This window comes from Terrapene carolina, unplaced genomic scaffold (genome assembly GCF_002925995.2).
Source record: "Terrapene carolina triunguis isolate 2854851 unplaced genomic scaffold, T_m_triunguis-2.0 Scaffold69, whole genome shotgun sequence".
Taxonomy (NCBI): domain Eukaryota; kingdom Metazoa; phylum Chordata; order Testudines; family Emydidae; genus Terrapene; species Terrapene triunguis.
The window spans coordinates 33,031,653-33,045,927 of record NW_020664420.1 but is presented as its reverse complement, the minus strand read 5'-3'; the positions used below and the strand labels follow the sequence as shown (position 1 = coordinate 33,045,927).

The following is a 14,275-nucleotide window of genomic DNA, read 5'->3' as shown; positions in this document are numbered from 1 at the left end:
GTTATACTCTGTGGCCCAACAGAAACATAGGGACAGAATGCATGTGCTTTGCCAGTGGTTTACACAACTGTTTTCATAGATTCCAAGGCCAAAAGTGACCACTGTGATCACCCAGCCTGACACAACTTCCCGAAATAATTCCTGAAGCATAGTTTTTAGAAAAAATCCAGTCTTGGTCAGTGATGGAAAATCCACCTTGACCCTGGGTAAATTTGTCCTAATAGTAAATCACCCTCACTGTTAAAAAACTATGCCCTATTTTCATTCTGAATTTGTCAAGCTTCAACTTCCAGACATTTACTAGACAGCAGTAGAAAGGCGAGAATCAGGATTACTGGCTTCTATTCCTGGGTCTGGAGGGGGGTGGCATTTAGTAATTAAAGACAGCACAGCCAAGCATCTAGATCTTCTCTGTGCAGCCTGAGGGGTGGTTTAGCTTACGTGGATGATATGTGGATCTGCCATAGTGGAGACAGGTTGCCACAGCTATCTCTGCCAGCAATCACCTTGTACAAACTGCCAGCCCATTTGTGAGACTGGGCAATGACTCTTGACTGTCTCTTGTAGTAAGAGATGTAAGGCCTTGCTCAGTAATAAGGGCTGTGAAATAAACCTTATTAACACTAGACAGTGGAAGGTCTTCTGCTGGCTTCCAGCCTAGCACACCCTCCTTAGGACAAAGTGGATGGGGTACTGCTGTGTCTGGAGCTATAGGTCTGTACTTATTGTGAAGGAGTTTGAATGAGACTTTGGAACATGCTCAGTGTTGTTGGCATGTCGGAGTTGTGTGGGGCTGGAGTATGTTCGGTGCAGATGGAATGTGTGGTGATTCGAGCAGAAAGCCTCTTACAAAGCTCTGCTGAGTATGTGCAAATAATGATTTTCAGAGGCTTATAACTTGGCCATATTTGCGTGGATTTTCCTGGTGAAAGTAAAAGGCTCTGATCTGATCCCAGCACAGTCCCCCTACCAAAGTCATATCCGTGCTCCAAAGCAATGGAGGGACTAGAGCTCTTCAAAGAAACGTCTGGGAAAATATTTAACGTAGGAAAAATTAGCTAATTTGCCAAACTTCATTCTTGGAAATGACAAAACTGATTTTATTGAAACTTTTTTTTTTTAAAACAAATCAAAGAGCAAACATGGAAAATTAGCTTGAATGACGGATGTTTGACAAAGTTACAAGTGCCTGAAAATAGGGACTGGTAATGGGAAGTGTTAGGTGTTAACTATAGGTCTTAGAGTTTTAAAGTTCTCCTTTAGTTTTGTGACTGTGCAACTGTTGTTCACAACTGTGAACATTCATTCATGCCTTTCAAGTTAATAGGCCTATTTGCATGAGTAAGTGCTCATCAGTGTGTAGGAAATACACAGTTGGGCCCCATTGCACAGAGAAATGCACAGTGCTCAGCAATATGAGTAAACCTCTCTACCCCAAAATAAATCAGCACTCACCGGTATGCCAGGGCGCAATTAGGGTATAGTGGTACTAATGCAAGGAGGATATATAATATTATATCATGATTTTCCTATAGCCATACTGTAGTACTGCTTTATCTGAGTATGCAGAACAGGTGACCTTGGAGTAAAGCGAGAACTGAAGCTGTCATAAGGATCACCTCACAAATACCGCTCATGGTTCCTGTACTAAATTCCTCATGAGATATGCAGGAGGGAGTTCCTGTCAGCCCAGCTGCTAGCAGCACAAGCTCCTTTGCTTCCATCATCTTGTTGAATTGCAGAGCTGGTCAAGAATTTTCCAGCTAATGTTTTTTTTTTTTTTTAAGAGAAAATGCAATTTCCATAAAAACAAAATTTTAAATAAGAAAATTTTGATTTTGCCCCAAAAATGTTTTTTTTTAAATCATCAGGAAAATCAAAACAAAGTATTTCATTTTGAGTTGGGTCAACCTGTAATCTAAACATTTTGGCATGTTGAACAGAATCAAAATGTCTAGTTTAGGGTCAGTTCAACAACAACGTGTCTGCCTGTGCCTCATGGGAGTTGTTGTTTGGGTGCCTTATGTGCCCATTCTCCTCTATTGGCTGGGTTCTGGCTGAACTAAATCTCCCATGAAACCCTCTGGTTGAACAGCTGTGGTGCATCATGGGAGTCTCATGACCATGATGGGAGATGAAGTCCAGCTTATGGAGGCAACTGGGGGAATAAAGCACCTGAACTACAACTCCCACGAGGCATCGTGGCAGCTCAGGCTGTTGCAATTTAATGTCAAGGTAGCCTGAAATGTAATGTTTTGATACTTTTGAATCAAAAATTTTCAGAACCCAACATTCTGCCTTATTTATTCCAGCAAATGTACAGCATATCTTGTTCAGTGGAATCTGAATAACTGGTACTGGAAGCTAAACTTCCCATTTTGGGTCAAACATTATTCCAATTCCAGGCTCTTAAATCACAGTAATACATTAGATAGGCACACCTGATGTGACACACTTTTATAAGGATGGTGACATCATCGTAGAACCACCGCTTATGTGAATCCTTCTATTGTACAGACCATTCAGGAATTTATTGCTATACATACTATATGTCTACCCAAGGAAAACTAAAAAAAGGTCAGTTTTGAAGGTTAGTGTCTGTGATGTGTTTGTGTAATTCAATACCTTTCCGATGAAACTGGAGGGATCCTAGCAGACATATGGACTTGAGCATCTCTGTTGTGTACATTTCTAAGCAACATTGCAACTGAATGTATAGTCTACAGATTTCAGGATGAATCTCTCCATCTTCTGGGCTGCAACAAAAAAGAGGAAGACTGTACTTAAAATATACTTGTTTAATACAGCCTTCAACTAACTGTCTGTAAAATATATGGAAAACTTGTTATTTCTAGAGAATTTTATTTAAAATAAGTCTTTAGTCATCTAAACGTTAGACATATTTTACAAAACATTCAATTTAACTTCTCCCCCTCCTGTCATCCATGAAGTGTTTAAATATTTAAAACAATTTAAGTGATAACAAATTCTGTATTTCCCTCTAATATCAAGATCCAGGAGGTGTTTTATTCTTTATTACTTTGTAAGTTTTACTCATTCTCTCACAAGCTTTCTCTGAACTGTGGGAAGTCTCTTCTAGCGTGTATAGTCCTTACTTCCCCCTGCACATTTTTTTTTGACAAAAGCAGAAAAATTAATTTGTAACCTGCAAAGTCTGAGCATTTGTTCCTTCTCCATGTGCGCTGGGGGAGTATAACTTTGGTGGCGGTGGTAGACTCATGTAGTCCTAGTGTAATGTACTATGTAGAGGCACAAATTCAGGGTCAGGCACACGATTTCTGTAATCTAGTAGGGTCTTTGGTTATAACTTCTTGTTTTGTATTGCTTAGATGTTATTGTTACAGCATTAATACATGAAACCTAATAATGAATATGATCCACCAGTGTGTTAAGTACTTCACAGAAAAGTAGGAAGACAAGGTCCCTGCCCTAACAATATACAATCTAAAAACACAGCACTCAAACCAAGCCTGGGGATAGGATAGGCTGGAGTGGTTGAATGATGAAGTTGAGGGTACAATTTTTTAGTTTCATGACTTCTGTATGAATTTCTTTTTCAATTGTTATTCTCTGTGTTTAAAATGTTAGTCATCTGATTAGCCAACACTACAGTGTGGGGAAGTCTGGGGCTTATAGGACTTTTGGAAGAGGTTCTTTTTGAGCAGCATCTTTGTCATAATAATTGTAGAAAGAAGGACAAGGACTAAAAAAATCCATTCACTAATTTTCAGACTGAGCGTAATCTCTAATTGACTGTTTAGAACACAGATAAAATAATTTTGCCACATACAGGGTCCATTTTTCAAACCTGGGTGCCAAATTGGACATCTAAATCCCACATTTGTAGGCTCAAAATAGCACTTAGGCATAAAAATGTTTATTTTACAAGCCTAGCTGTTCATTTGAGTATCCAAAGAAAAGATTTGTCCAGCCAAGTTTAAAAGGTGGGCTCACAATCACCTTTGCCAGTAGCATTTTTAATTATACAGTTGTTGTTCAATTCAAGGATTTAGGATTTCAGCAAAAGAAAGACAAATAAAATAGAAAACTGGATTATAAAACAGATATAAACACTTGCTTTACTGAATAAATGTTGAACCTAAAGGCATCTTGAGCAGCAGTAATATGGGGCTGGATAAATTTCATAGCATGTCTCTAGATTTCTAGAGCAGGGATATTATAAATGAAGTTTTACCAACAAAAAGATTTGCCAGCATTGTTTAAAGATGTGTAATTTCCTGCAGCTAAATTGATAATTCTACAGAGCCTCTTATGTTGAAATAAAATTAGACTTGTGGGCTTTCTCAAGGGAACTGAAGCAACTAACTTGATAAATGATTTGCAACAACTCTACTCTGTTACTTCTGGTATTAGGCTCAAATAATTTCTTAACATCAATCAAGAGTGAAGTGTTTTGAGACCTACAGCAAACAACGCTCATTTAACCCAGTCAAATGGGTACTCTATGGCAAGAGGCTAAGCCGTCACTGATGCTTGTCTAACTGTGGGATGGGTGAAAGGTTAACTTCATTTTTTTGCTGTCAGCAGAAAGGTTTAAAACTTCTAAGCAAAATCCCAGCAGTTTGCACTGATTTCATACCAACAAGTTCAGTTCAAATTAACATTGATTTATAGATTAGTAGACAAGATCATCTAGTCTGACCTGCTGTATAACACAGGCCATAAGAATTCTTTGAATTAATTACTGCTTGAACTAGAGCATGACTTTTAGAATAACATCCATTCTTGATTTAATAATTGCCAATGATGGAAAATCCACCACCGCCCTAAGTAAGTTGTTACAATGGCTAATTAGTCTCACTGTTAAAAAAAAAACCACCTTATTTCCAGTCTGAATTTGTCTAGCTTCAACTTTCAGACACTGGATCTTGTTATACCTTTGTATGCTACAATGAAGAGCCCATTATCAAAGTTTTGTTCCCCATAGAGGTACTTGTAGACTACAACCAAGTCATCCCTTAACCTTTTCTTTGTTAACCTAAATAGACAGACTCAAGGAGTTCAGTCACCAAGGCTTGTTTCCCAATCCTTTAATCATTCTCATAACTCTTCTCTGAATGGTCTCCAATTTATCAACCTCCTTCCTGAGGGGGGAAAAATAACCTTTCACTCTCTTAGCCAGAGTTTCTGTGGGATTTGAACCTTGAAATCCTCTAGCGCTACGAGTAACAGCCATTCCCCCAGGCCACTGTACATGCATGTTACAGTTTTTCAGTGAACTCTCTAATTGCAATTTGGGATTTCCTGTCAGTTCTAACAAGTTAAAAGCAAATTCCATGTGCTTTTCTCCCATTGACTTCATTGATGTCAATGGGACTTATGCACACATGCATTCTGGGCCAAAGATAGAGGGCCAGACTGTGACTGGCCATGATCTTTACGCATATATGCATTGGAGGAATGTCTCAAGGGAATACCCTCTGCAAAGACCAGGCAACTGGAGTTCCTGCCCTGAGGAAGCACAGGGAATGCTATCTCCATGGCCCATCAAAGCTTCATATCACAGCCCTGGAGCACCAGAGTCTGCACCTATGATTATAAGGCAATCCAGCTCCCATAGCAGGCTTGTGAATACATAACGCATGTTGTTGTGTTTAGTCTTAATGTTTTCATTCCTCCTTCAAAATTTATTTTAGAAATGGAGGTTTGAAATATCTTGCACTGAGTACTGCTTGAGTCAAGTGTTTTCCCACCTGGTGGACAGGCCGGGCTATAGAGGCCTCAAACTAGTTTAGGGGAGGCACAGGCAAAGGAAAAGAACAAAGGGGGAAGACACTGCATGGCTCTGGATCTGTCCCAGTTCCACAGGAAGGGTACACTTGATGCTGTGGGGAAAATAGCAAGTGACTTCTTGAAAGACATGCACCATCCATTCTTGCTCCTATAGCTGATACATACAGGGCTGCAGGCTTAGGCCCCGGCTGCCAGCTCAAGCGTCTCCTCTCTGCTCCGACAGCACTCAGTTCAATTGCAACAGCACATGTGTCCCAGGCCCATGGAACCACCAATTGGTGAGTGTGGAACAAGGAGTAGGAGCCACAACACAAGAGAACAAAGAAGGGGGGATGGGAGAACCCACAAAGGAAACAGGACAAAGCAAGAAAAATGTAAAAAAGGACCTAAGTATTGGACAGAGAACCTGTCCTGAAATATGGTGAAAGAGGACACAGGAAGATGCCTCCCATTTGCCAGTCCATTGCAAGGCAGGGCCCATCAGAAAATTTCTGGGAATTGCTGGCATAATTAATAAAATTATTGTGGTTTGTTCTCTTCTCAGGACCAATTTCATCTTATATTCAGGGAAATAGTCTTGATTATTCCAGATACCTTCTTATCCCTCTGGTACAGTACAGTATCTGCATTTCTGCTCACTCACTTCTGCCTTTTATATGTTATGGTTTCTGCTTTCAATGTGAAGGGTACATTTCCTCAGAAATCATGTTATATACGTACCGTATTTACTGCATCTTGGCATTGACTGAGTAAGGCTATGCTGACACAATCGTCTCCCACTTCCCCATCCTCAGTATCTTAAAGACCAAATATCTTTTCTTTTCAGACACTGGCCATAACTTATAAGTTACTATGCATTCTGAAAGTATTTATGAAGGGCTTAAATCCACATGCTTCCCGAAAAATTCACTGTTTGACCTCAGATTCAATTCTTAGTCAATTCCCTTAAAAAAATTCTGTGACTATATGAATGTCAACATATATTTGTTCTTGTTCTAGCTTCGCTGTCTTTTCAAACAATAGGGCTTTGTGCAGAAGGTTTAAGTAATTCTCAGTCAGGAGGATAGCTTAATACCGAGCGCTAATTAGAGCTGAAGGCACTGCTTAGAAGTAGTCTCACAGCACTATGGGAACATAAACGAAAAAATATGGTGCGAGAACCACAAGTTTTAATTTTAAAAAATGCACTTAATAATGGCTCTTCCGGCAATGTTTGATTCTACTACATATACTACAATATTTTATAATCTATCTAATGCACTCATCACAATAGTATCTTGCATTATCCTAAGAACATCTAAGCCTAAAGTCCTTGGCAGTTATGCATGTTCACAATTTCTTCCATTTTTAAACAATCTAAATATTAGGTGACCTGCAACCATATGTCCTATGAACCCTTAGTAATCTGAAATGTACTCTTCTCTTTCCCCAGTATAACGATTGCCATACTGTTGTTAAATTTAACAATATTACCATTTTTAGTTGGCAGTTGCTGAGAAGGATTATTGATGTAATCATACTTGAGTTGCCCAAAGTAGACTAGATAAAACATAGAGGCCAGATGCTGATCTTCATTACTCTGGTGCAAATGAGGAACAGCTCCACTGAAGTAAATGGTTACTCCTGATTTATACCAGTGTAAATGAGATCAGCATCGACTGTAAATTTGTAGCTGCTCTGAATGTAAAACTCTCAGCGATTTAAAAGTTGTGTGCAAGGTGCAGTTACAGGAGTGGACTCAAAGTGACAATGGGAACTAAGTATGATCCAAGAGCAGCATTTGATTCTTATATGCTTTACTGAAGAATACAGTCTAGGTAGGCTGAATGGAAAGGACCTCCTGGGTCATCTAATCCAATTTACTTAATTCTGAAATGTAGCACTGCAGAGTTTCTGACTTTGCAACATTTTTTTTATTCCTGTACCTTGGGTCATTCTCACACAATTGTTTTTTCCCTTTGATAAATATGTTTAATAATAGTCAATTGGTATTTGTTTAGATTTTCCAGAGGCCTTCACTGTCCTAATTTGTTCCGACTTTTAGTTTAGACACTAGTGCTCTCATTTTCTTTTATGCCATCTACATTCTCATGTGTAATACTGCATGGAATGTTGATGATGCAACACTGTGGGAAGGACTGTGCCTAGCCTTTGCATGAATTTGCAAAGATAGGATGGGGACAGGGGTGCTGGAACAATTTTTATAGTGGTGGTGCTGATGATGGAAACCATGTATTTGGTGTTTATTATTACTACTTCAAGACAGGGGGTTCGGCAGCACCCCCAGTTCCAGCACCACTGGATGGGGCACTAGGTGATTTCCCTCATTTCACCTCCCACAATTGCAGTCCCTGTACTTTCCTGACTGCACACAGGCTGCTCCCTGTTAATATCCTTTGAGCCACTTTGTGATGGGATTAATAGACCCCACAGAGATGAGGAAGGTGCCAGAGACACAGGCGCCGACTTTCCAAAGTGCTGGGGGGTGCTCGACCCCGAGCTCTGCCCTAGGCCCCACCCCCCACTCCACCTCTTCCCCCTTGGCCCCACCCCTGCCCTGCCTCTTCCTGCCCCCTCTCCACCCCTGCCCCTCTTCCCACCCCTCTCCCAAGTGCACCGTGTCCTCGCTCCTCTCCCCTCCCTTCCAGCCTCCTGCACGCCGCGAAACAGCTGATTGCGGTGGGCAGAAGGCGTGGGAAGGGAGAGGAAGGTGCTGATCGGTGGGGCCCGCCGGTGGAGGGAGGCGCTGGGGGGTTGGGGGGGGAGCTGACAGGGGGGCTTCCCCGTGGGTGCTCCAGCCCCAGAGCACCCACGGAGTTGGTGCCTATGGCCAGAGAGGCTCTGTGTGTGGGGCTAGCCCCACTTCTCCAGCCCTGTCAATCATGTATGGTGTGGAGGAGGCCTTTAAAATGGAGGAAACTACAGTCAGCTAGGGGGAGCAATCACCCTGAGCAGAAAAGGGCTGGAGTGACTCCTGAAGCCACAAGGGGAACTCCCATCCAGGAGACCTCCACACCCAATCCTGTGGGGAGTGCAGGGAACTCCCAGGGTAAGCCTGACAGAGCGAGCCTGATTCAGCTACCCAGCCAGAAGGACTTCTAGAAAACCACTATGGAGACAGCCCCGAAGTAAGCAGGTACTGCTGGTCTTGCCTTTTCCCCCTTGAGTTGGCTGCCTGAAGAAGTTATTCCTGGGTGCGTTGGAATATTTGTTACCAGAATAATCACTCTTGAGAGATGATCATTTTTATTGCAGCGATTTTAGATAAAATAGATGATTACCATCCAGTGCTTCTGTTTCTTTCCAAGTGTTAGAAAGTGTAAATGAGTAAGAGGAGTACTGTACCTAACTTTTTTTGGGTCATAGTTGCTATGGAAACTATACTTACAATAATCAGTGTGTCTCACTTTCTTCATGGCTGTCACTAAAAAAAAAAGTGAGGAACTGAAGATTGGATGAGAAAATGGTATATTTCTCATAGAGTGTCTGGTTTCTGAGAAGGGGAGATGTTGAATAACCACCCTTAAAACTGATCTTATTTATAATTCTGATAAGGGTAGAAGTTTAAAATTGTGCATATTACAATTTAAATAATTATTGACAAGAAAGGACACTTTTCAGCTAACTGAAGTACCACATCTAAATGGCTTTCTGTACATCCACAAGCTACAACAGAAATGAGAAAAAGCAATTACAGAAGTCTTAACTGACACTTTTTGCTCTTATAAATGCTTAAGTGCCTGAGAAGTGCAAAAAAATATTATTCTGAAAAGAGCCACCGTATATAGAAAAATGATTGAATGGTCCTTTCTGACCGAAAACTGTCCTTTGAACAATATTATTCATGTGTTGTTAGATCAAAGGCCAAATTCTGCTCTTATTTACACCCATACAAGTCCAGAGTACTAGCAGTGACATCCAAGATCATAATTTGGCCCCGTTTCTACAGTAACATCTAATTATCTCCACACTATGACCCCTGTTGACTCAGTCTCACACTGTTCTGTTGACCAATTACTGTAATGCTCTATTATACAGTGTCTCTGAAAGGATTCCACTTATTTTCAGCCACAGTCTGCTCTCAAATGCATGTATGTAGCTCCCATTTACTTCAATGGAAGCCACAGACCCAAGGGCCGAATTTGACCCTCAGATTCCAACTTGTAAAAAAGGTTCTTTGCTATCCCTGATTGTTTCACTGTAATCCAGTTTCATGATTCATCCTTTGTATTGTACTTAAAAACCCTCTTCAATGTAGTCAGCTCAGTTTGGTTTCTCACAGCAATCTTCTTTGGCATTGCCATGAGGTCAAGGGACACAAGCCTTTGGTTTTCCCCTTACACTCACTATAAAAGCGTATGCTGTAAGAGAAGATAGGTACATAGTGTAACTTACACATACTGATCATTTAAGAGATGTTTAACAACTAAGGATAGCTGTAAAATCCATTATACAATTGTATCAATGAATAAATATATAGTAATCTGGTCTTTGTTTAAATGGTAGTAATAATCTCATTAATTTAAACTATCACCACATAAATGTTAGCCACCAACTTTTCAGCTTCCGGTTTGGCTATTTTCTCCTTGAAGGCCATTTTAATATCCAAGGGAGCTCTCTTATAATTCAATGGATATTACTATCAGAAAGCTTGTTGTTAGTGGAGTTACGCAGTAAGAGAAGCCAACATTAGTATCTTTTTGCTGTAGGAACACTGGCAGGATTTCTTTCCCAATGAGACAAAAAAACAGCTCCTCTTTGCTCCTTGCTGTGATCTACTGCAACACAGGTGGGAGCCAGGAATAGTTATTAACTCCTGCCCCCATGGGCAGTGGCAATTTCTTTACTCACCCAAAGCAGATGAGGAGAGGGTACAGATAATCTCATGGGAACACAGCACTTAAAAACATATCTGGTAGGTGATCATTGCTCCAGTCCAAGGAACTAGAGCTGTGCAATGTACACCTAGGGGACTGGAGGGAGTAATTTGTGGAATTCCCTTAGTCTGATAAAGCCTAGTCTGTTGATGTTCAGGACATGCTCGAGGCCTATCTGTTCTCTCAGGTTTTTGAGACGGGATGAGTTGAGGGGTAAATATGCTAGAGCAGATGGTAATGGTCAGTCCAAACCGGGAGGTGAAATTCACCAAGAGGATCAGCACAAGGCATGTGCACAACTTAATACCTGTTTAGACTTATTTAGGATACTTAATTGTGGTTTAAGTAATATACAGGCCTTGTGCTGGCCCTCTGCACAGGGGAGAGCTTTGTCTGAGCCTCGTCTTCATGAGGAAATTTAAACTTGGATTTTCAAAGGAGTTTAAGGGAATTGAACCTAAATTGTATTGAATTTCAATTGGAGTCGGGCACCTATCTTTCTTAGATTTCCTTTGAAAAATGCCAGCCTTAATCATGTTTAAGCCTTATTTTAACAATTCAGTTAGCTGCCATGTTGGTGACTCGGCAATATAGTCAAGGACAAGTCATGTCAGCAAGGACTGGGCCCAGGATTTACCCATGATTAACAGACCTGATGCTGAGCATGACTTGTTTCTTGACTATACTGACTAGACAGTCATGGTCAAACTGCTACCTAACTTGATTTTTTAATATTATGTTTAAATGCAATTCAAATTCCTTAAGAGGATCATCCCCAAGATAAACTGGTGGGCGAGTTTATAATTTATATTGATTTAGGTATCTCTGATATCTTCAGATTAAAAAAAAATTAAACATCTCATTTTTGTCTAGTTTTGTACATATGTCTAAAAATAGGTGCAAGCATTTATGTATGTATCTATATAATATGTAGAGTGAAATTCCATTTGAGATACAAGGAAAAAATTCAGGACTTTAACTCTGCTCTGACTTCACTGTGAATGGAGTTTCACTATACCTGTGGTAACCGTTAGTGGCTTCAACTATACTAAGGCTTATTGCACGATAAATAATAGAGCAGTATGAACTCTTGCTGGTGATCCTTGGAGCTGGTCATGTAGCTTTACATTTCCTCATTTTCCCTCTGCTAAATCACATTGAAAGTTAGCAAAAAATGCGTTAAACACTTTCATAATTTCCCCTGCACACCGATGCTGTGCTTGTCATAGGGATGTTATATAGTCATGAGCAGGAAGACAGTTGGTCCATAGACACTTTTAAGATGTGGTATGCCCTATGCAGAGTTTGAGAACCCCAATATTTAGGAGTGCTAAAATGTGGTTGCAAAAGAGGAAAAAAATCTGACATGCTACATTTCACGATTCTTGTGTTAAAAACTTGAATTAATTGCAAAAGTTTCATGCTTCTGTCCATATGGAGATCACTTTGCCTTACTGTTTATTTACTATCTCAGAAACTAATACTTTGACATGTTAGCAGACAAATTTAGTGTGTTTTTGATATTGCCTATTAAGAACAATTTCACAGTAAGGTTAAACATTCTGTAGTTTGCGCCACATAAAACATATTTCTATCAGTGTTTTATTCATATTATACCAGTAGTTCAAATTCTGTATTTTTTCAGGTTATTCTTTGAATCATATTTATAATTTTAAGAGTAATCAGCAACACTGTGTAGCTTTTATACTTTGGGCATTGAGTACTTCAGTAATTTTCTTTTCTTAGGGCTTCTTTAAAAAAATACACCTGTTAACATTAGTTGAACTAAATAGATTTATGGAGCATGATAATACATAGAATATGCCTGTCTTTGTGAATAACTGACTGCTAAGACATTTAATATATTGCCCATAGAGGGAGCTCTTATACCATTATCTTTTCTGTACAGCAGAAACGAGAACTCTGTGTCCAGCATCCAGATAATCAGTTTAAAACCGAGACGAATATGCAGGGATCAGTTACCCCTCCTTAGAAATCAAAAATAATATTAAATATGAAAATGGCTATTGCTTTTTAACTCAAAACAAACTTCTTAAGCTGTAAATATTTCATAATAGTTTATGGATAATTAATTTTATTATGTTCCCTTTACAAATTTTTAGGATGATTATTCAAATTGGAAAACACTGTACAGGCTATTCCAAAACTCACCCTGGTGTCAAACAGGAGTAGCTCCATTGAAATCAATGTAAATTTCACCAGTGTAGTTCTGGTAAAAGCGAGAGGAAAATCAGGCCTAATTTTCTTATTTCAACCAGAAAATTGTAGCCAGGCATTAACAATGGATAGTGCAGTTCTAGGCTGTACATTGTATCAACAATGTTTAAAAATACATAGTGATGTATTATATGTAGTTATAAGGATAGGAAAGCCAAGTCATTTAGGGAGCTTGATATGAGCTTTTATTTTTAAAGTTTCTTTTTGATGAAGCCTGGGGTTAATTGTAGGGAAAGTATTTTGTGAACAATATGAACAGTTTTAAAACAGTACAATCTAAGCCAATATGGCACACTTGCAAATATCAATGTATTTAATGATGCAAATATATATATTTAAGATGTACAATAATAAAGGGAAACTAAAGTATTGGTAATACACAAGTAAAAAGTGAATGAGAGTTACAAATATGTATTGCAATCCTGAATATGGCCTACTGTTGTTAGATATTTACATATGCAGGTTGAGATTTTCAAAGTAGATTAATTTTAATGGAAGACTGTCTAAAACCCCTAGACTGCTTTGAAAATCTCAACCATACTCCACAGGAGTTAAAGATAAGTGAGCAATTATACTTACAGAAGTTGGTTTAAAAAGCAGGAGTGAATTGAAGCAATATAAACAAAGGAAATGGGTATTTCTGAATTATCAGGAAATTGTAAATTGGCTTGATAGACTAAGGAAAAATCACTCTATAGCTCACATTCTGCCCTGCAACTTAGAAAACCCTCTAGCAAGGTATAGGAGCTGTAAAATAAAATGCCATGGGAATGAGTTGGATGTAGATGTTAGCTCAGAATTTATGACGTTTCCCAGAGGCTGAGAAATGCTAGACTTATTGCACAGGAAATTTGTTTATTCCCTGTAGATGCTAAGGGCCTGATTTTCTTCTCACTTACATCAGTATGCCACTGCTCTAGTTCCATTGACTTCAGTGGCATTACTCCCGATTTAAACTGATGCAAGAGGAGAATCAGGTCCACCAAGTGCAAAATGTCTATAACTTTCACCCAGTTCTTGGATTCAGAAGCAGCAGCATATCACAAATTTAGGAGCTTGAAGTGAAGTGTAGTGTCAAATGCAGGGAAAAGGTGCAAGAAAACCCAACAAGAACTATGCCATGATAGAATATTCAGATTGGTACTTCTCTCTTCACTAAACACAAACACCTCCTACCGTACTTAACCTATGACTTCTTATACTTTTTCTGCACCTTACCATGTTAGTCACACTATTTAGATTCCCCTATACATTGGCAGAATGGGTGTAAGTAGGTCTAAAGGAGTCTAACATTTTAAGTGTCTAACTTAAGCCACTTTACACATCATTTCAGAATCTGACCCATCACCAGCTACTGCAGGAGAACCAAGAAATACTGAATTCCG

The 14,275-nt window shown here is 39.4% G+C and overlaps 1 protein-coding gene across 2 annotated transcripts in view; it reads right to left on the bottom strand.

Moving 5' to 3' along the window:
* RGS7BP (regulator of G protein signaling 7 binding protein) overlaps positions 1-14,275 on the bottom strand; it is a 79,698-nt gene that overhangs the window by 33,362 nt on the left and 32,061 nt on the right. For both annotated transcript variants that reach the window (XM_024194756.1, XM_026649111.1), the window contains exon 3: positions 2,626-2,756. In XM_024194756.1, coding sequence (XP_024050524.1) covers positions 2,626-2,756 — 131 coding nt within the window. The remainder of the gene's footprint in view (positions 1-2,625; positions 2,757-14,275) is intronic.